The sequence below is a fragment of the Oncorhynchus clarkii genome, chromosome 31 (assembly GCF_045791955.1).
Source record: "Oncorhynchus clarkii lewisi isolate Uvic-CL-2024 chromosome 31, UVic_Ocla_1.0, whole genome shotgun sequence".
In the NCBI taxonomy this organism is placed as follows: domain Eukaryota; kingdom Metazoa; phylum Chordata; class Actinopteri; order Salmoniformes; family Salmonidae; genus Oncorhynchus; species Oncorhynchus clarkii.
Window position 1 is genome coordinate 9,329,205 of NC_092177.1, and position 26,884 is coordinate 9,356,088.

Below are 26,884 nucleotides of genomic sequence, written 5' to 3' on the forward strand. Positions count from 1 at the left end.
TCAAGTACCTGATGCAAGCAGTATAATCAGATTTAATAAACAGATAAAAATGCACCTTATGGAACAGCGGGGTCTGTGAAGCAACACAAACATAGACACAGACACATGCATACACACACATGATAACATATGCACTTTAAACACACACGTACACATGGATTTTGTGTTGTAGATATGTGGTAGTGAAGTATGGGCCTGAGGGCACACAGTGTGAGGTGAATTCTGTAATGAATGTATTGTAATGTATTTCAAATTTTCCCGGAGCCCAGGAAGAGTAGCTGCTGCCTTGACAGGAATTAATGGGGATCCCTGATAAACCCCAGGAAGAGTAGCTGCTGCCTTGGCAGGAACTAATGGGGATCCATGATAAACCCCAGGAAAAGTAGCTGCTGCCTTGACAGGAATTAATGGGGATCCATGATAAACCCCAGGAAGAGTAGCTGCTGCCTTGACAGGAATTAATGGGGATCCCTGATAAACCCCAGGAAGAGTAGCTGCTGCCTTGGCATGAACTAATGGGGATCCATGATAAACCCCAGGAAAAGTAGCTGCTGCCTTGACAGGAATTAATGGGGATCCATGATAAACCCCAGGAAGAGTAGCTGCTGCCTAGGCAGGAACTAATGGGGATCCATGATAAACCCCAGGAAGAGTAGCTGTGTGCCTTGACAGGAATTAATGGGGATCCATGATAAACCCCAGGAAGAGTAGCTGCTGCCTTGACAGGAACTAATGGGGATCCATGATAAACCCCAGGAAGAGTAGCTGCTGCCTAGGCAGGAACTAATGGGGATCCATGTTAAACCCCAGGAAGAGTAGCTGTGTGCCTTGACAGGAATTAATGGGGATCCATGATAAACCCCAGGAAGAGTAGCTGCTGCCTTGACAGGAACTAATGGGGCTCTATAATAAACCCCAGGAAGAGTAGCTGCTGCCTTGACAGGAACTAATGGGGATCCATAATAAACCCCAGGAAGAGTAGCTGCTGTCTTGGCAGGAACTAATGGGGATCCATAATAAACCCCACTAAGAGTAGCTGCTGCCTTGGCAGGAACTAATGGGGAGCCATAATAAACCCCAGGAAGAGTAGCTGCTGCCTTGGCAGGAACTAATGGGTATCCATAATAAACCCCAGGAAGAGTAGCTGCTGCCTTGGCAGGAACTAATGGGTAGCCATAATAAACCCCAGGAAGAGTAGCTGCTGCCTTGGCAGGAACTAATGGGTATCCATAATAAACCCCTGGAAGAGTAGCTTCTGCCTTGGCATGAACTTAATATGGATCCATAATAAATACAAATTGTAAGCTAACTTATGTGTGTGGTTGCTAGCCAAATAGCGTTGCACTTCTGCTGTCATTTGATGAAATGCAAATATATTTTCTGCCGAATGCGTTGCATTCATTTGTGTTGTGTGAAGTAAAACTATAGGTGCACGCCCCTGATCACTCTGTCGGGGAAAAAAGCGGTTGACGTTCAATATAAAACGCAGGTGAAGTGGCTTAAAAAGGCAGATGTTGTTTTTTTTTACAGTCTGCATTTTAAAAATGCACATTTCTGAAAGCTAATGTGACCCCTGCTGCTGATGTAAAATGGCCTTTTAAAAGGATCCAAAGTAGTGTACTATGTAGGGAATAGGGTGCAATTTCAAACAGCTGAGTCACAGGGTATAAGGGTGTGGCATGAAGTCATTTCCCAGAAAAGATTGAGAATCAAAACAGAGATGAGTGTTTCATTAGGTATTAGTGCCAGCTTGTAAACGGCTAATGACTGAGGCCAAAACTACATGCAGGATGCATTGTGGATGCTTTCCAGAGGGTTCCGTACTACAGCCTCATGACAGACAGACGGAAAAGACCCGGAGGCCAAGCTTACTTAAAAGGGTGTGTTCCAGACCGTCTTTACCACAGCTCATTTCATAACACCTGATGAAGTGAAAGAAAAACCCATCTCTGGAGGAAGTGAACCCACATGAATATGACATTATCAATCAGCTGCGGCTGCAATGAAGTAAACCTGGAACGCACCCACAGTTCCGAGCCATGCCCAGTCCATCAGTGTCTGCTCTGCCTGCAGTTCAGCAGTGTTGCGTGAGAAGGCAGAGGAGAAAGAGTGATGACCTGGGGCCAAGCTTGGAGGAAGAGGGCTGGGGCTCAGCTAACAGCAAGCCGCTAAAATGTCACACAGGTTGAGACACACGTCACCGCAGGCAGACAGGCACACAAATGAAACCATACTCACTCCTACTCATCAGATACACAGACGGAGAGACACACGCACACAAGCGTGATTAAACCCAGATGTAAGTTGAAGACAAGACCTATCTTGTGTCTCGTCCATCTGTTCCTAGTTAGAGCTGCGCTCACTAGGCTTGGACAGTATACTGTATATGCCTTATACTGGGGTATTTGGAAATAGCCACAGGATGTTTTTTCATTACGGTTGAAACTATTTCTTATACGTTTTTCAATACATTTCATATTTGTAGCTACTTTTTAAAAACTTCTTAGGGCTCCAATCCCGTTAACGGGATCGATATGACAACAGCCAGTGAAAGTGCAGGGCGCCAAATTCAAAACAACAGAAATCTCATAATTAAAATTCCTCAAACATACATGTATCTTATACAATTTTAAAGGTAATCTTGTTGTTAATCCCACCACAGTGTCCGATTTCAAACAGGCTTTACAGCGAAAGCACCACAAACGATTATGTTAGGTCACCACCAACTCACAGAAAAATTCAGCCATTTTTCCAGCCAAAGAGAGGAGTCACAAAAAGCACAAATAGAGATAAAATTAATCACTAACCTTTGATGATCTTCATCAGATGACACTCATAGGACTTCATGTTACAAAATACATGTATGTTTTGTTTGATAAAGTTCATATTTATATGTAAAAAATCTCAGTACACATTGGCGCGTTACGTTCACTAGTTCCAAAAACATCCGGTGATATTGCAGAGAGCCACATCATTTTACAGAAATACTCATTACAAACGTTGATGAAAATACAATTGTTGGACATGGAAATGTAGATATACCTCTCCTTAATGCAACCGCTGTGTCAGATTTTTTTTAAACGGAAAAAGCAAACCATGCAATAATCTGAGAACGGCGCTAAGAATTTTTTTTTTTATATCCGCCATGTTGGAGTCAACAGAAATCAGAAATAACATTATAAATATTCCCTTACCTTTGATGATCTTCATCAGCATGCACTCCCAGGAATCCTAGTTCCACAATAAATGTTTGTTTTGTTCGATAATGTGTATTATTTATGTCCAAGTAGCTACTTTTGTTAGCGCGTTTAGTACACAAATCCAAACGCTCGTGCAGGTCCAGCCGAACATCGGACGAAAACTTCAAAAAGTTATATTACAGGTCGAAGAAACTTGTCAAACGAAGTATAGAATCAATCTTTAGGATGTTGTTATCATAAATCTTCAATAACGTTCCAACCGGAGAATTCCACTGTCTGTAGAAAAGCCATGGAACGCAGGTCGCTTTCATGTGAAATGCGCGTAACCAGGACCTGGCTCTCTGCCAGACCACTGACTCAAAGAGCTCCCATCCGGCCCCACATCACAGTAGAAGCCTCTTTCAAGTTTCTAAAGACGGTTGACATCTAGTGGAAGCCTTAGGAAGTGCAACATAACCAATATCCCACGGTGTATTCAATCGGGGCTGGGTTAAAAATCAACCAACCTCAGATTTCCCACTTCCTGTTTGGATTTCTTCTCAGGTTTTTGCCTGCCATAAGAGTTCTGTTATACTCACAGACATCATTTAAACAGTTTCAGAAACTTCAGAGTGTTTTCTATCCAATACTAATAATAATATGCATGTATTAGCAACTGGGACTGAGGAGCAGGCCGTTTACTCTGGGCACCTTTCATCCAAGCTACTCAATACTGCCCCTGCAGCCATAATACGTTTTAAGTAAATACCTGCAGTCCACATATTCTTCATGTCTCCTGACACATTATTTTACATGATGAAGTTTACCGTAGTTCCCAAGAACAGTTGAGACAGTCACGTGTTTGTTTGTAAATAGCACAACAGGAGAAAGCGGGAGCAGGTGAGTCCAGCTGGGTATTATTGACAGGAGGTCGTGTTGTATATTGAAAGTCAACTGTGTTTTTTTTTGCTTCAATAGAGTGATCAGGGACGTGCAACTACAGTTTTTCATCACAGAAAATATATTAGTACAAGACATTCAGCAGAAAACAGCTTCATTTTCATCAGATGACAGCAGACTTATTTGGCTGGCAGCCACACAAGTAAATGATCTTACAATGAAAAAGCAAGGTATTTTTTTTGCAAAAATGATGCATGGTCATCATATTTCTAATGTTTATCATAGAAAGAATGTAGCTGAAAGTTAATCTTGCATTTTACCAGAGAAAAGTAGTCTGGCACCAATAAAAGTACTGGAGAACAAACAGTAGCTCCACATCAGTCAGAGTGCTGTCTGCTGATAGAATGATGGAGAACAGTAGCTCCACATCAGAGTGCTGTCTGCTGATAGAATGATGGAGAACAGTAGCTCCACATCAGTCAGAGTGCTGTCTGCTGATAGAATGATGGAGAACAGTAGCTCCACATCAGAGTGCTGTCTGCTGATAGAATGATGGAGAACAGCAGCTCCACATCAGAGTGCTGTCTGCTGATAGAATGATGGAGAACAGTAGCTCCACATCAGAGTGCTGTCTGCTGATAGAATGATGGAGAACAGTAGCTCCACATCAGAGTGCTGTCTGCTGATAGAATGATGGAGAACAGCAGCTCCACATCAGTCAGAGTGCTGTCTGCTGATAGAATGATGGAGGACAGCAGCTCCACATCAGAGTGCTGTCTGCTGATAGAATGATGGAGGACAGTAGCTCCACATCAGTCAGAATGCTGTCTGCTGATAGAATGATGGAGAACAGCAGCTCCACATCAGTCAGAGTGATGTCTGCTGATAGTTTGTGAATTCTCATCCGAGTTTAGAAGTGTAACTGAAGCACAAAATTTGTCTGATGCCGAGCAGGAAGTTACAATAAGAAGCATTTTACATCTGCGTAGACAAAACACAGCAATATATTTCTTATACATTTAATATTTGTTTATTGCATGATTAATGCAACTAAATTTAACTTGTTAGTTATCTAAGTAAGTGGCTGAACTAATAAGTGGACAAGGAATTCTATTCTGTTAGCTTTCTGCTGTGTATGAGAAGTCAAAGCCCTTTGGATGAGTTATTTGCACAGCTCTCCACTCTCGGCCGGTCTTCTCCTCCCCCACTTCTCCGAGCAGAGCAGGCAGCCCCCTTGCCCTAGCGACTCCAGACTCCACACAGACACAGCGTGTACACATGCTGCAGTGGAGCCGGTACTGTTCTTCCTTCAGACAAGCAAGCGTCAAAACTTTGTTCATTTGCACAACGTCTCTTGTTCACATTCACTTGTAAATGTCCAAACATGACATTTGTAGCACCTACCTATACATGTGTAACTTTATGAGCACGATTGCTTATCTTTGCAATTTGTTTATTTTTGTTTGTGCTCGTTAGCATATTTCGCTAGCAGCCTCCATAAACATTTGCTATTATCTGTGCTAATTTTGTTAGCATTTTTTGGCACCCCCTTGCGTACTAAGCCGATAATACCGTATATCCCGGTATGAGAGAAGGACGGTACGATGATATGAAAATCTGGATACAGCCCAACACTAGCTGTCACCCTACATTAGAGATGGTGTCACACACACAACACACAAATCATCTAGCCTGGACCTGTATTCATTAAGCATCCGCCCCCACCAGGGAGCTAAACACAATTTAATGGACTACCACCTACCACTGGCCAATAAAATCTATTGTCTGCAAATATAATTGCTAGAAAGATGACAGCTGAGTAGGCTAGGGCTGGGTGATATATTGAATTCATGTTTTAGCACGATATTCCAAATGCCTGTATCATAAGAATCAAGTTTATACAAGACAAATGAGTTAATCGTGGACTACAGGAAGCGGAGGGCGGAGTACGTCCCCATCGACGGGGCTGTAATGGAGCGGGTCGAGAGCTTCAAGTTCCTCCGTGTCCACATCGCTAAGGAATTAACATGGTCCACACACACCAACACAGTCGTGAAGAAGGCACGATGCCGCTTCCCCCTCAGGAGGCTGAAACGATTCGGCAAGGACCCTCAGATCCTCAAAAGGTTCTACAGCTGCACCATCGAGAGCATTTTGACTGGCTGCATCACCGCCTGGTATGGAAAGTACTTGGTACGGCAAATGCTTGGCATCCGACTGCAAGGCGCTACAGAGGGCAGGGGGACCTTGCGTGCGCTGCAGGATTTTAATCCATGACGGCGTAGTGTGTTACTAATGGTTTTCTTTGAGACTGTGGTCCCAGCTCTCTTCAGGTCATTGACCAGGTCCTGCCGTGTAGTTCTGGGCTGATCCCTCACGTTCCTCATGATCATTAATGCCCCACGAGGTGAGATCTTGCATGGAGCCCCAAACCGAGGGTGATTGACCGTCATCTTGACGGTCAACTTCTTCCATTTTCTAATAATTGCGCCACCAGTTGTTGCCTTCTCACCAAGCTGCTTGCCTATTGTCCTGTAGCCCATCCCAGCCTTGTGCAGGTCTACAATTTTAACCCTGATGTCCTTACACAGCTCTCTGGTCTTGGCCATTGTGGAGTGGTTGGAGTCTGTTTGATTGAGTGTGTGGACAGGTGTCTTTTATACAGGTAACGAGTTCAAACAGGTGCAGTTAATACAGGTAATGAGTGGAGAACAGGAGGGCATCTTAAAGAAAAACGAACAGGTCTGTGAGAGATGGAATTCTTACTGGTTGGTAGGTGATCAAATACTTATGTCGTGCAATAAAATGCTAATTAATTACTTAAAAATCTTACAATGGGAATTTCAGACCTCTACATGCTTTGTAAGTAGGAAAACCTGAAAAATGGTCAGTGTATCAAATACTTGTTCTCCCCACTGTACATATCTACCTCAATTGCCGCCTACTCATGGGCTCGATACTGGTACCGCGTGTATATAGCCAAGTTATCGTTACTCATTGTGTATATAGCCAAGTTATCATTACTCATTGTGTATAGAGCCAAGTTATCCTTACTCATTGTGTATATAGCCAAGTTATCCTTACTCATTGTGTATATAGCCAAGTTATCGTTACTCATTGTGTATATAGCCAAGTTATCGTTACTCATTGTGTATAGAGCCAAGTTATCGTTACTCCTTGTGTATAGAGCCAAGTTATCCTTACTCATTGTGTATAGAGCCAAGTTATCGTTACTCATTGTGTATAGAGCCAAGTTATCCTTACTCATTGTGTATAGAGCCAAGTTATCGTTACTCATTGTGTATAGAGCCAAGTTATCCTTACTCATTGTGTATAGAGCCAAGTTATCCTTACTCCTTGTGTATAGAGCCAAGTTATCCTTACTCATTGTGTATAGAGCCAAGTTATCCTTACTCATTGTGTATAGAGCCAAGTTATCGTTACTCATTGTGTATAGAGCCAAGTTATCCTAACTCATTGTGTATAGAGCCAAGTTATCCTTACTCCTTGTGTATAGAGCCAAGTTATCGTTACTCATTGTGTATAGAGCCAAGTTATCCTTACTCCTTGTGTATAGAGCCAAGTTATCCTTACTCCTTGTGTATAGAGCCAAGTTATCCTTACTCATTGTGTATAGAGCCAAGTTATCGTTACTCATTGTGTATATAGCCAAGTTATCCATACTCCTTGTGTATAGAGCCAAGTTATCCTTACTCATTGTGTATAGAGCCAAGTTATCCTTACTCATTGTGTATAGAGCCAAGTTATCGTTACTCCTTGTGTATAGAGCCAAGTTATCGTTACTCCTTGTGTATAGAGCCAAGTTATCGTTACTCATTGTGTATATAGCCAAGTTATCCATACTCATTGTGTATAGAGCCAAGTTATCCTTACTCATTGTGTATAGAGCCAAGTTATCCATACTCATTGTGTATAGAGCCAAGTTATCCATACTCATTGTGTATATAGCCAAGTTATCGTTACTCATTGTGTATATAGCCAAGTTATCCATACTCAGTGTGTATATAGCCAAGTTATCCATACTCATTGTGTATATAGCCAAGTTATCCTTACTCAGTGTGTATATAGCCAAGTTATCCATACTCATTGTGTATATAGCCAAGTTATCCTTACTCATTGTGTATATAGCCAAGTTATCCATACTCATTGTGTATAGAGCCAAGTTATCCTTACTCATTGTGTATAGAGCCAAGTTATCCTTACTCATTGTGTATAGAGCCAAGTTATCGTTACTCATTGTGTATATAGCCAAGTTATCGTTACTCCTTGTGTATAGAGCCAAGTTATCGTTACTCCTTGTGTATATAGCCAAGTTATCCATACTCCTTGTGTATAGAGCCAAGTTATCGTTACTCCTTGTGTATAGAGCCAAGTTATCGTTACTCCTTGTGTATAGAGCCAAGTTATCCATACTCCTTGTGTATAGAGCCAAGTTATCCTTACTCATTGTGTAGATAGCCAAGTTATCGTTACTCCTTGTGTATAGAGCCAAGTTATCCTTACTCATTGTGTATAGAGCCAAGTTATCCTTACTCATTGTGTATAGAGCCAAGTTATCGTTACTCATTGTGGATTTATTCCTCGTGTTACTCTTTTCCTATTACTTATTTTCTCTCATTATTTAGCATTTCAATGTTAGTCTACACCTGTTGTTTACCAAGCATGTGACAAATAACATTTGATTTGACTTTACTTAAATTATTACCTATTTCTTCTTCAAATAAATTTTAAAAATAAAAAAAACTTTGTCTCCACACCTGGTTATTGGATTTTCAACATCGCAGAACCAATTTTATTTTTGCGAACTTAAGTTTACAATTTGAATTTAGAAAATAAAAATTATTAGCACCCTGGAAACAGTACTTGATCGCAAAGCCTTTGGCCAAAATAACTGCCACAAATACTTCTTGTAACCATCAATGAGCTTGCTGCACTCTTCAGCAGAAAACGGTTTTAAATTCTTCAATGTTTGAGAGGTGCCCTCCACCAACTGCTGTTTTCAGCTCTCACCATAGGTTTTGATTTACATCTGGACTCTTCACTGGCCACTCCAGGACAGACCAGCGTTTCTTCATGAATCATTCCAGGATGCTTTTTGTGTGTGTTTTGGGCTGTTGCCCTACTGGAAGACATACAACTTTCAAGAGAGAGTTTTTGGACACTAGGTTAAACATTGCACTCCAAAACATGTTGATAATCTGCCGATTTAATGATTTCTTGCACACATTTAAAGGCCCCCAGTACTAAAAAGGCAGCCAAGCAAACCCACAGCATTATCAAACATGTCCCTAAATCTGAGGGTGGTTTTAACCTTTAACCTTCCAGATTTGGAATTGTATCAACTCGCCACCCAGGGCTTTTACTACAGACATAGTTAAAACGCACTAAAGAGGAACAATGGGTACATATTGAAGATGTGCCTGCTCATCCCCACAACTTTCCATGTCTGTTTTCACAGGATAAAGCTAATAACATGAACAACTTCCTAGTTAATAAGAACACTATAAACAACATTTTACGAATTGTACAAGAACCTCTTTCACTCCATAAAAACACACCACCATTGGAACAATCCTTGGACAGCTTTTCAGAATTCACCGATAAATTGGCCCACATGGAAAACTAAAAAGGCTTATAGAAACCGTAAATTACTTGATAAAAGGAAATACAATTATTTCCATGACATAAATTCAAAAGCGATTTTTATTTTCAAATATATGCAACAAGTTTTCTACAACAACATTTTGACCTGAAAGCTTTTGGACTTCCGAGCAAAGTTGAGGAAATCTTATGAGTCAGAAAAAGGATACTCATATGACGGGTAAGATATAGGGTAGCCTAGTGGTTAGAGCGTTGGACTAGTAACCGGAAGGTTTCTCGAAATTGATCATTCTTGAGATGTTTCTACAACTTGATTAGAGTCCACCTGTGGTAAATTCAATTGATTGGATATGATTTGGAAAGGCACGCACCTGTCTATATAAGGTCCCACAGTTGACAGTGCATGTCAGAGCAAAAACCAAGCCATGAGGCCATGAGGTTGTCCGTAGAGCTCCGAGACAGGATTGTGTCGAGGCACAGAGAACACAGCTGCCTCCATCATTCTTAATTGGAAGAAGTTTGGAACCAAAGACTCTTCCTAGAGCTGGCCGCCCGGCCAATCTGAGCAATCAGGGGAGAAGGGCCTTGGTCAGGGAGGTGACCAAGAAACCGATGGTCACTCTGACAGAGCTCCAGAGTGCCTCTGTGGAGATGGGAGAACCTTCTAGAAGGACAACCATCTCTGCAGCACTCTACCAATCAGGCCTTTATGGTAGAGTGGCCAGACGGAAGCCACTCCTCAGTAAAGACACGACAGCCCGCTTGGAGTTTGTCAAAAAGCACCTAAAGTACTCAGATCATGAGAAACAAGATTATCTGGTCTGATGAAACCAAGAATGAACTCTTTGGCGTGAATGCCAAGCGTCACATCTGGAGGAAACCTGGCACCATCTCTACGGTGAAGCATGGTGGTGGCAGTTGCATCATGCTGTGGGGATGTTTTTCAGCAGCAGGGACTGGGAGACCAGTCAGGATCGAGGGAAAGATCCATCAATGGAATTTATTTATAATATATATATCAGCCGATGTAAACGGAGCAAAATACAGAGAGATCCTTGATGAAAACCTGCTCCAGAGCGCTCAGGACCTCAGACTGGGGCGAAGGATCACCTTCCAACAGGACAACGACCCGAAGCACACCGCCAAGACAACGCAGGAGTGGCTTCGGGACAAGTCTCTGAATGTCCTTGAGTGGCCCAGCCAGAGCCCGGACTTGAACCCGATCGAACATCTCTGGAGAGACAGCGCTTAAAAGAGGATCTCCAGAGAAGAATGGGAGACACTCCCCAAATACAGGTGTGTCAAGCTTGTAGCATCATACCCAAGAAGACTCAAGGCTGTAATCGCTGCCTAAGGTACTTCAACAAAGTACTGAGTAAAGGGTCTGAATACTTATGTAAAATGTTTAACTTCTTTTATACATTTGCATCAAAACAAAAAACATGTTTTGCTTTGTCATTATGGGCATTGTGTAGAGATTGATAAAGGGGGGGGGGGGGGGACATTTGAATCCATTTTAGAAATAGGCTGTAACGTAACAAAACAAAAGTCTTAGGGGTCTGAATACTTTCCAAAAGCGCTGTATGTGTGAGTGGTTAAAAAGTCTACATTATTAAGCCTAACAATAATTAATTACTTAACATCAATACAATATTATATGTAGGCCGACTCATTCATCCCCACATAGGCTTTATCCACTGGTCTACAATCCAACTACCTCCTAACAAAGAATTTCCCTTCTGAGGGACAATAACAAACCTCGTTCAATCAATCATCGGCATTGTATTGTTGAATGAACCCTACACTTCAACCCCCAACCCCCAGTCCCTTTCCTGTAGGTTGGACTTGCTTCGACCGTCGTCAACACCTCAAACCTCAAACCTCAACCCCTTTCCTGTAGGCTGGGCTTGTATTGACTGTAGTCAACACCTCAAACATCAACCCCTATCCTGTAGGCCGGGCTTGTATTGACAGCAGTCACGTCACTCATACAGTGAAGTCAGGCCGGGGTGGGTTCAAATAATATTATGAATCATTTCAAATACTTAATCTGTGCTTGATTGAGTTTGCCTGTTAGAACTAGAACTAATGGAAAAGTCTCCTAAATGCAAACTCCTCTCATCTGGCAATCTAGCCAGGCTAGAGCAAACACTCAAGGTAGTTGAACAATTTCATAGTATTTGAACCCAATCAACCTCTGGTGTTAATTTCTGGCATCATGCAACTGGTGGACCAGGCCAGGAGGATGTGCCCACAAGACCAGATACTTCCTGTTAGCATCAGACTATTGTTATGTTCTAAATGGCTCTCTATTCCCTATATAGTGCACTACTTCCTTAATGGGCTCTGGCCAAAAGTAGTGCACTATATAGGGAATAGGGTGTTTGGGACACAGTTGATACTAGGTCTGTCTAAATACATTACTATTTGGTGTCAAATCCTTGCTTCCTCCATCCTCGTTTCCTTAATTATTCTCAAAGCTCATTGGAGGTCAGAGCGCTAATTCCTCTCAAAATTAGCTTTGGGAGGAATCGAGGAGACAAAGACGGAGAACAAGAATTTGACGGCCAGTAACGTTTTCAGACACAGCCTGAAACTCGGACTAGTGTCTGTCTGCAGCTAGCTAGGTAAAGTCATCAAGGAAAGCATTGAGACCTCAAACTAACAATGACATGGTACTAACTTGGGTTGATAGTACATTTACACTTGGCCTAAAACAAGCTTGGGGCTTTATGAGAAGTGGAATAGGCCTAGCAACTAACAATACAGTTAAGTAGGCTATCCATCAGCAGTTGCCACAAAAAGCTAATACAGAAACCAAGCCTAAAACACCAAAACAGCAAGCAATGCAGATGTACACAAGAAATAAGAAAAACTCCCTAGAAAGGCAGGAACCTAGAAAGAAACCTAGAGAGGACCCAGGCTCCGAGGGGTGGCCAGTCCTGTTCTGACTGTGCCAGTGGATATTATAAGAGTACATCGTTCATAGATGACCAGAAGGGTCAAATACACCAAACAAAAATATAAAAACGCAACATGAAACAATTTCTACGATTTTACAGAGTTACAGTTCATATAAAGGAAATCTGTCAATTTAAATAAATTCATTTGGTCCTAATCTATGGATTTCACATGACTGGTAATACAGATATGATTCTGTTGGTCACAGATACCTACTGCGTATTACTTATTATTATTTATCCTATCTGATAATCCATTGTTATTGATTATCGCATTGTTGGGTTTTGAGTTTGCAAGAAAGCCATTTCACTTTACTTGTGACATTAAAACTTGAAACCGTAAAAAAATTATTTTTTTAAATGTAGGGGCGTGGATGATAAAACCAGTCCGTATCTGGTGTGACCACCATTTGCCTCATGCAGCGCGACATCTCTTTCACATAGAGTTGACCAGGCTGTTGTTTGTGGCCTGTGGAATGTTGCCCCACTCCTCTTTAATGGCCGTGCAAAATTGCTGGATATTGGCGGGAACTGGAACACGCTGTTGTACAAGTCGATCGAGAGCAACCGAACCCATGCTCAACGGGTGACATGTCTGGGAAATTTCAGCTTCCAGGACTTGTGTACAGATCCTTGAGACATGAGGCCGTGTGTTATCATGAGGTGACAACTTTACCAGCATCATAGCATACGTATAGATGAATCATTGTGACAGTGCAATCAATGTGTAATAACTACGTACATTTTTTTAATGAACGTGTTAAATTAATGTGTGACATGCAGTCATATTCAGGTCCTGATTGTTCAACAACCTTATTCGACACGTCAAATAGTGTTATATGACGTGTATCTTTTTTGACACGCAACGACCCAAACGGCTTCCCATATCAACGACCCAAACGGCTTCCCATAGCAAAGACCCAAACGGCTTCCCATAGCAAAAGACCCAAACCGCTTCCCATAGCAAAGACCCAAACCGCTTCCCATAGCAAAGACCCAAACGGCTTCCCATAGCAACGACCCAAACGGCTTCCCATAGCAAAGACCCAAACGGCTTCCAATAGCAGAGACCCAAACCGCTTTCCATACCAAAGACCCAAACGGCGTTCAATAGTATAAGAAATCCTGGTTGAGAATGAAAGGACTGAACAACGAAACAGCACAGCAAGTAAGTGAAAGAAATAGGTTTTGATGATGTTTTACTTGTAATGGGGACATACATAAACGGCAACGTAAACGCCAACAAAATAACGTGTGTGTGTGTGTAACCTTTATTTAACTAAGCAAGTCAGTTAAGAACAAATTCTTATTTACAATGACGGCCTACCCCGGACGACGCTGGGCCAATTGTGCGCCGCCCTACGGGACTCCCAATCACGGCCGGATATGATACAGCCTGATTTCGAACCAGGGACTGTAGTGACACCTCTTGCACTGAGATGTGCCTTAGACCGCTGTGCCCATGTGTGTGTGTTAACTATTTAACTCTACTAGAATGCTTAAAAGGCAGCTGAAATGTTAAATATCAGTTTTCAATATCGTATTTTTTTGGGGGGCAAGGAAAATATCTATACTAGTCTATACTAGTATTACTGTAGACCTAACAGTAAATAACAACTAGTCTATACTAGTATTACTGTAGACCTAACTGTAAATAACAACTAGTCTACACTAGTATTACTGTAGACCTAACAGTAAATAACAACTAGTCTATACTAGTACTACTGTATCTGTAATTAAGAAAACAGAGAGTAGGCAGACAAAGCAACTGTGTAGTAGAACAGGCCCCTAGATGTGAATGTAACAATGACATGTCTCTGTGAGGTTAAAGTGGAATTCCCCTAGCTGGGCCTATGTCTATATAGACACTGATTGTGTCCTCTAGTCCCCGGAGCCCTTCATGACAGTGGTCTACTGTACCGCAACTATATATGTGTTCCAAATGGTAGCCGATTCCCCTATATAGTGCACTCCTTCACTTTTGACCAGAGCCCTATAGACTGTGGAATAGTGTGCCCTTTTTAAATCACAGACTGTGAAATGTGGCAATTATTTAGAAAACATTTCTAATGCCTGCGGTAAGACAACATTATGGTATCACAGAAACACATGACCCATTTTCTACTATCTATCGCTTTAGAGGCAATAGCTCTGCTGAAAAGATAAGACAAGATAAAAAATTGATTGGGCTGGTGACTGAAAGCGTCTACAATATTCATCTGTGATATTTCATTCCCCTGCACAAGTGTTTAAGGGCATGTTGATACAGGCAAAATAAAAAAAATTGGGGGGAAAACACTAGGATAATGTCTAACCGTCTCCAGTTCAGTAACTGACTGGACAGAGTTGCCTTGACATGTTGAAAAAACAAGGAGGAGCTCTTAGAATCCCGCTGTCAGTAATATGTTCCAAAAATCTCCCCTGCCCTGAACACTAGTTCTAGTCCACAGTTTTCAACATAACACTGTGACACCAGCCTAGGGTTGCACATTTTGGGGAATATTCAGAGGTGTAAAGTTTCCGTGGGAATTAACGGGAATATATGGGAATTAACAGATTTATATGCAAATTAATACCATTTAAATGTAGATGTTTTTTTGCATTGGATATATTTACTATATCATATGGAGACAGAAACATAAACATTTTACCTCATCATAAGTAGACATAATTACAAATGATTAAATCCTTACAAAATAATTATTTTTAAACGATTTAGTTGAACTGAACTTTAATGAAATGAGTTGACTCTTCACATGGGATAATTTCACTGAAAAAAAAAGGGGAATATTGAATGATCCCCAGTGATCCATCGCATCTCCCAAAAACGTCTTCAACATACATCTGTAAAATGATAGTCTAGAAACTAAAGCTTTAGTTGTCTTCCTCTCGGGCTTCCATGTCTTCTCCCTGGACCTCCTCAATGTCCACCTCTTAACATCAGACTCGGAGGCCTCATCTTCACTGTCACTTTCCAACCTTGTTGAGGATGGCTTGTCGTCAGGCTCAAAAAGCCTCAAATTTTCCCGGGTGGCCACCAATTTTTCAACCCTTGTATTGGTCAGCCTGTTGCATGCTTTGGTGTGCGTTTTCCCAAACAAGGACCAGTTGCGCTCTGAGGCGGCTGATGTTGGTGGGATTTGGAGGATGATGAGGCAACAGGGGAAAGAGCCTCAGATTCACAAAGTCCCTTCCACCAGGGTGGCTGATGAGATATGTTGACACAACTGCCATATTGCATCTCCATCCCAAAGCTCTTGCTTGGAAGTGTACTTCGCTAGACTGCCAAGAACCTTGTCTTCATCCAGGCCAAGGTGGCGAGACACGGTAGTGATGACACCATAGGCCTTGTTGATCTCTGCACCAGACAGGATGCTCTTGCCAGCATACATGTCCAACATGTACACGGTGTGTATGGGTTTCAGCCAGAAGTCTTCACACTTTTTGATGTATTTCAGAAATGCAGTTTCCTCTGCTTGGAGCAACAGTTAAGTGGGCAGGGCAGGGCAGTACAGATTTATTATCTTACATCTGCAAGCAGAGTCTAAACATCAGACAGGATGGCATTGTCCCCCTCAATCCGTGCAATGGCTACTGCTGTAGGTTTCAGGAGTTTCAGGCTGCTTACCACTCTCTCCCAAAATACATAATCCAGGAGGATCCTCTTGATGGGGCTGTCCTTAATCGGCAGACTGTGATATGGCCATTTCTTGGAGACCCCTTCCCCTCCAGGAGACTGTCAAACATGATGACAACACCACCCCAACGGGTGTTGCTGGGTAGCTTCAATGTCGTGCTCTTATTCTTCTCACATTGCTTGGTGAGGTAGATTGCTGCTATAACTTGATGACCCTTCACATACCTAACCATTTCCTTGGCTCCCTTGTAGAGTCTACCCATTGTTTTCAGTGCCATGATGTCCTTGAGGAGCAGATTCAATGGGTGTGATGTGAAGGTAGGACTCCTCCACTTTAGACCAAGCAGCCTTTATGTTTGCAGCATTGTCTTTCACCTGTGCAAATACCTTCTGTGGTCCAAGGTCATTGATGACCGCCTTCAGCTCATCTGCAATGTAGAGACCGGTGTGTGTGTTGTCCCTTGTGTCTGTGCTCTTGCAGAATACTGGTTGAGGGTGGAAATTATGTAGTTAATTATTCCTTGCCCACGAACATTCGACCACCCATCAGAGATGATTGCAATACAGTCTGCTTTCACTATGATTTGCTGGACCTTCACTTGAACTCTGTTGAACTCTACATCCAGCAAATTAGTAGATAAAGCATGTCTGGTTGGAGGGGTGTATGCTGGGCGAAGAACATTCAGAAATATCTTCCAATATACATTGCCTGTGACCATTAGAGGTGAACCAGTTGCATAAAAAATAATAATAAATAATAATAATAATAATAATAATAATAATAATAATACACAGCTCAAGCAAGACATTCATGAGCATTTCTCTGGCTACATTCCTCCAATGAGTCAAAAAAACGTCTGATTCCAGGAGGACCGTGAGCTGTTGCTATCGATAAGGTGTCTGATTCCAGGAGGACCATGAGCTGTTGCTATCGATAAGGTGTCTGATTCCAGGAGGACCATGAGCTGTTGCTATCGATAAGGTGTCTGATTCCAGGAGGACCATGAGCTGTTGCTATCGATAAGGTGTCTGATTCCAGGAGGACCATGAGCTGTTGCTATCGATAAGGTGTCTGATTCCAGGAGGACCATGAGCTGTTGCTATCGATAAGGTGTCTGATTCCAGGAGGACCATGAGCTGTTGCTATCGATAAGGTATCTGATGTATAATCTTCACCTCGAATAGAAGTAGAGGGACTTTTGTCAGAGGTTGCTTGATGTGAGCACTGAGGGAACTTTATGCACTTGGCCAGATGATTCTGCATCTTTGTTGCATTCTTCACATATGATTTGCACAGTATTTGCAAATGTACACAGCTTTTTCTTCTACATTAGCTGCAGTGAAATGTCTCCACACATCAGATAGTGCCTGTGGCATTTTCCTGTAAATATTGTAAAAGAAAATGTAAAAAAAATATATACAATTCCATGTACAGATAAATAGTTAAGCAGTTAGATTAAAAAAACTCCTTGTTTAATCTATTTATTTTTTAATGAAACTGGTATGGAAACAGGTGAATTAACACACAGTTAGCAGGCTCAAGCAAGCTAAAAACTCACATTGTAGCAAAAATAGCAGAAATTGTTAACAAGTTAGAAATTATTTAAACACACTTTGTAGTAGGTTACTATTTACTAGTGAACAAACAATCTTAAAAAATATATTCACCCCTCCCAGTAATGTAATCAAAACTTACCAGAAAGCATGTAGTCCCTGGCTCAGACTGTGTAGTAGTGTGGGCTCAATAGCATCTCATTAGTGTGCATGATCTTGAGAAACAGCTGTGCATATGACGGAAGAATGCACTGTGCATGCAGAGGGTTGCAATTGCATTGAATTGGGGATAGTTGAACCAAAATAAGGAATTGCCTTATGTGTATCCCACACAAAAAAAGGTTCCCTGTTATAAGCTAACTTTTTTAATGAATTGAAGCAAAATTCCCCAAATCCCGGGGGTTTAACTTCCCATGGAAAATTTCTGGAAAAATTCAGGAAATTTACCGGAAAGTTTCCAACCCTTTTGCAACTCTAGACCAGCCTCACTGTCGCAACGCAGCATTCTGGCCAGACGACCACCACCAAACTACCACCAGACCAACTACAGGACTGCTTTTTATTAGCAACATTCTTTAAATTATTCTCCTTACCTTGCAAAGCTGCTGGAGAAAGAGGAGGTAGGGCTGGAGAGACCTTGCATTCCAGAAGCTCTGTCCCCATAGCTACTGTTGTTCCAAGCCTCTCCTACGGTCACCAACGGAGGATACAGGCTGAACACAGAGGGCTTCTGGTCCTTCTGCGGAGAAGCTCCACTGGTAGTGGAAGCCAAGGGCGTGTTGATGCTGCTGTTGACTCCAAAGTGGTAGCTCTGTCCTCCAGAGGTACTCACCCCACAGATGGAGATGGGGCTGGCGCTGGACAGCTCTGAGGGGGAGGAGGAAGTGGAGCCGCCGGTACTACCACTCATTCGGCAGGAGTAGCTACGAATGGCCGAGGTCTTCTCCTGTTTGATCACTCCTGGAGTACACAGCTGGATGAAGCCAGATTCCTTCTCGAGCTTCACCACGGGAAAGGTGTTGGGGGTCGGGGAGTTGCCTGTCATAGGGGTGCTGGAGTTGGATTCATCCTGACATGTTAGTAGATTGCTACCATTCAACGTGGTGGTGTTGGAACCGCTAAAACCACCACTATTGGTCGTAGTAGCAGCTGGCTTGGAGGTGGAGTTGGAGACCCCACGATCCTGGCTCTCATCCCCCAGCAGAGTGTCATCAGCCAGGGAGGAAAGGAAGGCGTCGTCCCCTACGTAAAAGTCTGAGGGGGAGCCTGTCAACTCAAAGTCCTGGAGGAGATCCAGAGTGTTGTCGTTGAACAGTTTCTGGTCTTTTCCAATGTACCCTTCCTGGTCCATATCCATAAGGTCCTGGTCCCGGGAGAAGTCTGTCTCCGTCCTCATGGACATGGGGAACAGGTTAGGGTCCGAGCCCCCGATCAGAGAGTCCATGCTGGGTGAGGAGCGGTGGAAGTCAGCGATGCTGTCTTCCAGGCGGGAGTAGGTATCCCCAAGGGTGAAGAGTCCAAGGCCCAGGGACGTGTTAGTCTGTTGGGGCAGGAGCTTAGATAAGAAGAAATACTCCATTAATAACAGATGGGAACATTGGTTTGTCAAATCATTACAAAGGGGGAGAAAAAAACAAGAAAACATTTAAAATTCTGTCAATTCAGCAAGTAACCTGACATTCCAGTGGTTCTCTATGAGAAAAAAAATCCTGCATTACTGAAACAGAATTGACCCGAACCCAAATCGTATTTGTCACACGCTTTGTAGACAACAGTGAAATGCTGACTTACGGGTCCTTTTCCAACAATGCAGAATTAAAGATAAGATAAAAAAATTAAACGGAAATAGTGACAAGAAAAATAATACATTTTGAATAATGAATAAAAAAATAAGGAGTAGAAAATAACATGGCTATATACAGGAAGTAGAAAATAACATGGCTATATACAGGAAGTAGAAAATAACATGGCTATATACAGGAAGTAGAAAATAACATGGCTATATACAGGAAGTAGAAAATAACATGACTATATACAGGGAGGTAATAACATGGCTATATTCAGGGAGAACCAGGTAATAACATGGCTATATACAGGGAGGTAATAACATGGCTATATACAGGAAGTAGAAAATAACATGGCTATATACAGGAAGTAGAAAATAACATGGCTATATACAGGGAGTACCAGGTAATAACATGGCTATATACAGGGAGTACCAGGTAATAACATGGATATATACAGGGAGTACCAGGTAATAACATGGCTATATACAGGGAGTACCATAACATGGCTATATACAGGGAGTACCAGGTAATAACATGGCTATATACAGGAAGTACCAGGTAATAACATGGCTATATACAGGAGGGAGTACCAGGTAATAACATGGCTATATACAGGAAGTACCAGGTAATAACATGGCTATATACAGGGAGTACCAGGTAATAACATGGTAATAACATGGCTATATACAGGGAGTACCAGGTAATAACATGGCTATATACAGGGAGTACCAGGTAATAACATGGCTATATACAGGTAATGGCTATATACAGACAGTACCAGGTAATATCATGGCTATATACATGGCATGGCTATATACAGGGAGTACCAGGTAATAACATGGCTATATACAGGGAGTACCAGGTAATAACATGGCTATATACAGGGAGTACCAGGTAATAACATGGCTATATACAGGGAGTACCAGGTAATAACATGGCTATATACAGGGAGTACCAGGTAATAACATGGCTATATACAGAGAGTACCAGGAAATAACATGGCTATATACAGGGAGTACCAGGAAATAACATGGCTATATACAGGGAGTACCAGGTAATAACATGGCTATATACAGGAAGTACCAGGTAATAACATGGCTATATACAGGAAGTACCAGGTAATAACATGGCTATATACAGGGAGTACCAGGTAATAACATGGCTATATACAGGAAGTACCAGGTAATAACATGGCTATATACAGGGAGTACCAGGTAATAACATGGTAATAACATGGCTATATACAGGGAGTACCAGGTAATAACATGGCTATATACAGGGAGTACCAGGTAATAACATGGCTATATACAGGGAGTACCAGGTAATAACATGGCTATATACAGGGAGGTAACAACATGGCTATATACAGGGAGTGCCAGGTAATAACATGGCTATATACAGGAAGTAGAAAATAACATGGCTATATTCAGGGAGAACCAGGTAATAACATGGCTATATACAGGGAGGTAATAACATGGCTATATACAGGAAGTAGAAAATAACATGGCTATATACAGGAAGTAGAAAATAACATGGCTATATACAGGAAGTAGAAAATAACATGGCTATATACAGGGAGTACCAGGTAATAACATGGCTATATACAGGGAGTACCAGGTAATAACACGGATATATACAGGGAGTAGAAAATAACATGGCTATATACAGACAGTACCAGGTAATAACATGGCTATATACAGGGAGTACCAGGAAATAACATGGCTATATACAGGGAGTACCAGGAAATAACATGGCTATATACAGGGAGTACCAGGTAATAACATGGCTATATACAGGAAGTACCAGGTAATAACATGGCTATATACAGGAAGTACCAGGTAATAACATGGCTATATACAGGGAGTACCAGGTAATAACATGGCTATATACAGGAAGTACCAGGTAATAACATGGCTATATACAGGGAGTACCAGGTAATAACATGGTAATAACATGGCTATATACAGGGAGTACCAGGTAATAACATGGCTATATACAGGGAGTACCAGGTAATAACATGGCTATATACAGGGAGTACCAGGTAATAACATGGCTATATACAGGGAGGTAACAACATGGCTATATACAGGGAGTGCCAGGTAATAACATGGATATATACAGGGAGGTAATAACATGGCTATGCACAGGGAGTACCAGGTAATAACATGGCTATATACAGACAGTACCAGGTAATATCATGGCTATATACAGACAGTACCAGGTAATATCATGGCTATATACAGGGAGAACCAGGTAATAACATGGCTATATACAGACAGTACCAGGTAATAACATGGCTATATACAGAGAGTACCAGGTAATAGCATGGCTATATACTGGGAGTACCAGGTAATAACATGGCTATATACTATATATACAGGGAGGTAACAACATGGCTATATACAGGGAGTGCCATATATACAGACAGTACCAGGTAATATCATGGCTATATACAGACAGTAACATGGCTATATACCATGGCTATATACAGGTAATATCATAACATGGCTATATACAGGCTATATACAGGGAGTACCAGGAGAATAACATGGATATATACAGGGAGGTAATAACATGGCTACCAGGTAATAACATGGCTATATACAGACAGTACCAGGTAATAACATGGCTATATACAGAGAGTACCAGGTAATAACATGGCTATATACAGGGAGTACCAGGTAATAACATGGCTATATACAGGGAGTACCAGGTAATATCATGGCTATATACAGGGAGGTAATAACATGGCTATACACAGGGAGTACCAGGTAATAACATGGCTATATACAGGGAGGTAATAACATGGCTATACACAGGGAGTACCAGGTAATAACATGGCTATATACAGACAGTACCAGGTAATATCATGGCTATATACAGACAGTACCAGGTAATATCATGGCTATATACAGACAGTACCAGATAATAACATGGCTATATACAGAGAGTACCAGGTAATAACATGGCTATATACAGGGAGTACCAGGTAATAACATGGCTATATACAGGGAGTACCAGGTAATATCATGGCTATATACAGGGAGTACCAGGTAATAACATGGCTATATACAGGGAGTCAAAGTAATTGAGGTAGCTTTGCATTGTATATGTACTGTAAAATGACTAAGATAGATAATACACAGTAGCAGCAGTGTATGTGGTGAGTGCGAAAGTGTATGGGGCATCAGGATGCATGTTATGTGTGTGTGGGAAAATGTACTGTGTGTGTGTGTGTGTGTGTGTGTGTAGAGTCCAGTGTGTGTGGGTAGAGTCACTGTGTGTGTGGGTAGAGTCCAGCATGTAGGCAGTGTGGGTAGAGTTACTGTGTGTGTGTGTGAGTGTGTGGGTAGAGTCCAGTGTGTGTGGGTAGAGTCTAGTGTGTGTGGGTAGAGTCCAGTGTGTGTGTGGGTAGAGTCCAGTGTGTGTGTGGGTACCAGTGGGTGTGGTTGTGGGTAGAGTCCAGTGGGTGTGGGAGTAGAGTCCAGTGGGTGTGGGGGTATAGTCCAGTGGGTGAGGGAGTAGAGTCCAGTGGGTGTGGGAGTAGAGTCCAGTGGGTGTGGGGGTATAGTCCAGTGGGTGAGGGAGTAGAGTCCAGTGGGTGTGTGGGAGTAGAGTCCAGTGGGTGTGGGGGTAGAGTCCAGTGGGTGTGGGGGTAGTCCAGTGAGGTGTGGGACTAGAGTCCAGTGGGTGTGGGAGTAGAGTCCAGTGGGTGTGGTTGTGGGTAGAGTCCAGTGGGTGTGGGAGTAGAGTCCAGTGGGTGTGGGAGTAGAGTCCAGTGGGTGTGGTTGTGGGTAGAGTCCAGTTGGTGTGGGAGTAGAGTCCAGTGGGTGTGTGGGTAGAGTCCAGCGTGTTCGTAGAGTCCAGTGGGTGTGGGGGTAGAGTCCAGTGGGTGTGGGGGTAGAGTCCAGTGAGTGTCGGGGTAGAGTCCAGTGGGTGTGGGGGTAGAGTCCAGTGGGTGTGGGGGTAGAGTCCAGTGGGTGTGGGGGTAGAGTCCAGTGGGTGTCGGGGTAGAGTCCAGTGTGGGGGTAGAGTCCAGTGGGTGTCGGGGTAGAGTCCAGTGGGTGTCCAGTGGGTGTCGGGGTAAATTCCAATGGGTGAGGGAGTAGAGTCCAGTGGGTGCGGGGGTAGTCCAGTGGGTGTGGGGGTAGAGTCCAGTGGGTGTGGGAGTAGAGTCCAGTGGGTGTGGGAGTAGAGTCCAGTCCAGTGGGTGTGGGAGTAGAGTCCAGTGGGTGTGGGAGTAGAGTCCAGTGGGTAGAGTCCAGTGGGTGTGGGTAGAGTAGAGTCCAGTGGGTGTGGGGGTAGAGTCCAGTGGGTGTGGGAGTAGAGTCCAGTGGGTGTGGGAGTAGAGTCCAGTGGGTGTGGGAGTAAATTCCAATGGGTGAGGGAGTAGAGTCCAGTGGGTGTAGAGTAGAGTCCAGTGGGTGTGGGGATAGTGGGTGTGGGAGTCCAGTGGGTGTGGGAGTAGAGTCCAGTGGGTGTGGGGTGTGGGAGTAGAGTCCAGTGGGTGTGGGAGTAGAGTCCAGTGGGTGTGGGAGTAGAGTCCAGTGGGTGTGGGAGTAGAGTCCAGTGGGTGTGGGGATAGAGTCCAGTGGGTGTGGGAGTAGAGTCCAGTGGGTGTGGGAGTAGAGTCCAGTGGGTGTGGGAGTAGAGTCCAGTGGGTGTGGGGATAGAGTCCAGTGGGTGTGGGGGTAGAGTCCAGTGGGTGTGGGAGTAGAGTCCAGTGGGTGTGGGGGTAGAGTCCAGTGCTAGAGCGTTAGTACAACAAATGAGTAGCAGTACCTTTGTGGTTGGAGGCTCTGGGTCTTCCAGGTAGAGGCCCACGGAGGCCGTGACGGAGGCTGAGGCGAGGTCCTCACCTGAGGGAGGAGGGCTGTTACTGAGTCCGCTGGGCACGTCACCTGGTTGCATCAGCTGGCTGGATGGAAGGAAGGAGGTGGTGGTGGTTGCCAAAGCAACGGACATGGCACTGCAGGGAGCACCAGTGAGAGGGGTTCTCTCTGAGGGCGTTTCGCCCAGAAGGAGCTTAACTCGGCTGTTGTCGTTGTTACTCCTGCTCTTCTTCACTCCTCCCTGATCCATCTTATGATCCTGGGTAGAGAGAGGGAAAAGACCGAGTGGGTAATGTCATTAGCATGGATGCTAGTGTATTCATTACATCTCGAAATGGAAACCGTTTACAGTTTAAGTACCTAACATAATGAATCATCGCCAAACGGGGAGTGACCTACCTGAATTTATTCAATAGACTTCATTGCAAAACGTTTTCCATTTGGAGTAAACCTATTTCTGTTGCAATCGGCATAATGAATATACCCCTGGTGCGGCGCTAGATCGGTGTCTGCCACGTGTAGGCTAATATGGACATGTATCAAATAACCTGCCTAAGTGTAAAGACACAAACATACTACACACGTGGCAAGTTACACCTAATATACTAGTTGTATCATCAACATCTGTCCTAATATTATGGTTTCAATGAATGAATAATATGTACTTTTAAGTTACTTAGTTAAAATGACATTACACATGTGACGTGTGAAGTTCATTTGCATACACTTCATGTGTTTATAATTGTTGACAAATTGATCCATTCTATGAAGTTGACCTGAATTCTCCGAAGTCCCCTGCTGCTGGGGCGCATTGCTGGTTAGATATTAGCTACCTAGCTAAGTGGCTAACTATTCCCTTTGCTTTACTTTATTATCTGAAAGCAACAAAAACAAGCATCGTGGCGTATGAATTGAATTAAGTGTTTCTGCAACCTAACTAGTTGACCCGCCCTGTTCATATATTTTGCAACAGCACATTTAGCTATTTAAGCAGCTCACATGAGTTAGTTAGCTACGTTAGCTCCTGCAAATGCGTCCCCCCAAATGTCATTGAGAGACATGTTGAGCTAACGAGCTATGTTGGGCTAACATAATCCATCTCTGGTTATTCATTCCAAATGAATGTATGGTACATGATATGATTTCAAATACTATACATCTAAAGCGTTTGCCTACCCCTCAGGCGTTTTGTAGTTGTGACTCCATGCATGGTTGTTTTTGTTGGGTGTTGTTTTGCTTGCAAACCGGCTAGAAACACGAAAACATCCGATTGCGTTCTCCTTGCAAATCGTATCAGGACACGACGAAGCAAGTAAATCGATCGGATCATCCAATCCACTACAATGTGTAAGGTATCCAATTGCGTCCGAAATGCACGGAATTAGCTGTGCTGTTCACAGCCAAAAGGAAAGTAGGCGCTAACCTCTGAGGGGAGGGGGAGGGGGGGGGAAACATACAAAATGGAGATCTCACTGTTTACAATACGTAGTGCAACCTGTTGGCGAAGACGAGATACTGCAACTTACATGCTCCACTTACAGTAGGTATGCATAGCCATTGGTTGTCATTTGGCCAATGCAGCCTATTTAACTAGGCATGTCAGTTTCTAAGAACAAATTCTTATTTTCAATGACGGTCTAGGAACAGTGGGTTTAACTGCCTTGTTTAGAAGCAGAATTACTTTTTACCTTGTCAGCTCGGGGATTCGATCCAGCAACCTTTCGGTTACTAGTCCTCCGCTCAACGCACTGGGCTACCTGCCGTATAGTAGCCAGCTAGACAGGTGTATATCGAATCGTAGGCTATGTATGAAACTTGATGAGGTATCGTCAGCCAGATAAGAATAATGCATAGGACAAAACCGCTTATTTAAAAAAATGATCTGAAAATATATTTGTATGCCTATTCCAAGAATTGGGATCTATAAGCCCTGGTTAAACATGGACACTGGATTTAACCTGGTTTGGAATGGACATGTAATATGTGTATGAAGAGGTAAGAAGATATCTGTTTACACACAATACCTATGTACCAATCAGAATGTATGTTGCTACGCATCACATTTGAATGTACCAGCTCGTCCCACCCAATTTGAATGTACCAGCTTGACCCACCCCATTTGAATGTACCAGCTCGTCCCACCCCATTTGAATGTACCATCTCGTCCCATCCCACCCCATTTGAATGTGCCAGCTCGTCCCACCCCATTTGAATGTAAGTAGTTGAAGTAGTACACCTTGATTAAGTAGCCTGGCTGTAGGCTGTGAAACCATAAAACATTTTTATCTAAAAGCAATCGGTCTTCAAGGTTAACATCACATATAAATCGAACAGGACTTGTACAAATGGGTTAATCATTGAAAATGTACCTACAACTCTTGATTAAATTAAAGTTGAGAACAAAATATTCTGA

The 26,884-nt window shown here is 42.9% G+C and overlaps 1 protein-coding gene across 2 annotated transcripts in view; it reads right to left on the reverse strand.

The window, feature by feature from the left end:
- The window catches only part of LOC139390478 (glucocorticoid receptor-like), a 71,597-nt gene extending 45,639 nt beyond the window's left edge, over positions 1-25,958 (reverse strand). Inside the window, exons 1-3 of one of the 2 annotated variants that reach the window (XM_071137609.1) lie at positions 25,648-25,958; positions 24,422-24,730; positions 18,446-19,407 (exon numbers count right to left, since the gene is read on the reverse strand). In XM_071137609.1, the coding sequence (XP_070993710.1) occupies positions 18,446-19,407; positions 24,422-24,721 (1,262 nt within the window). In that variant the 5' untranslated portion in view covers positions 24,722-24,730; positions 25,648-25,958. The remainder of the gene's footprint in view (positions 1-18,445; positions 19,408-24,421; positions 24,731-25,647) is intronic. The other variant, XM_071137610.1, reaches the window with a different exon arrangement.
- Positions 25,959-26,884: the final 926 nt, after the last annotated feature.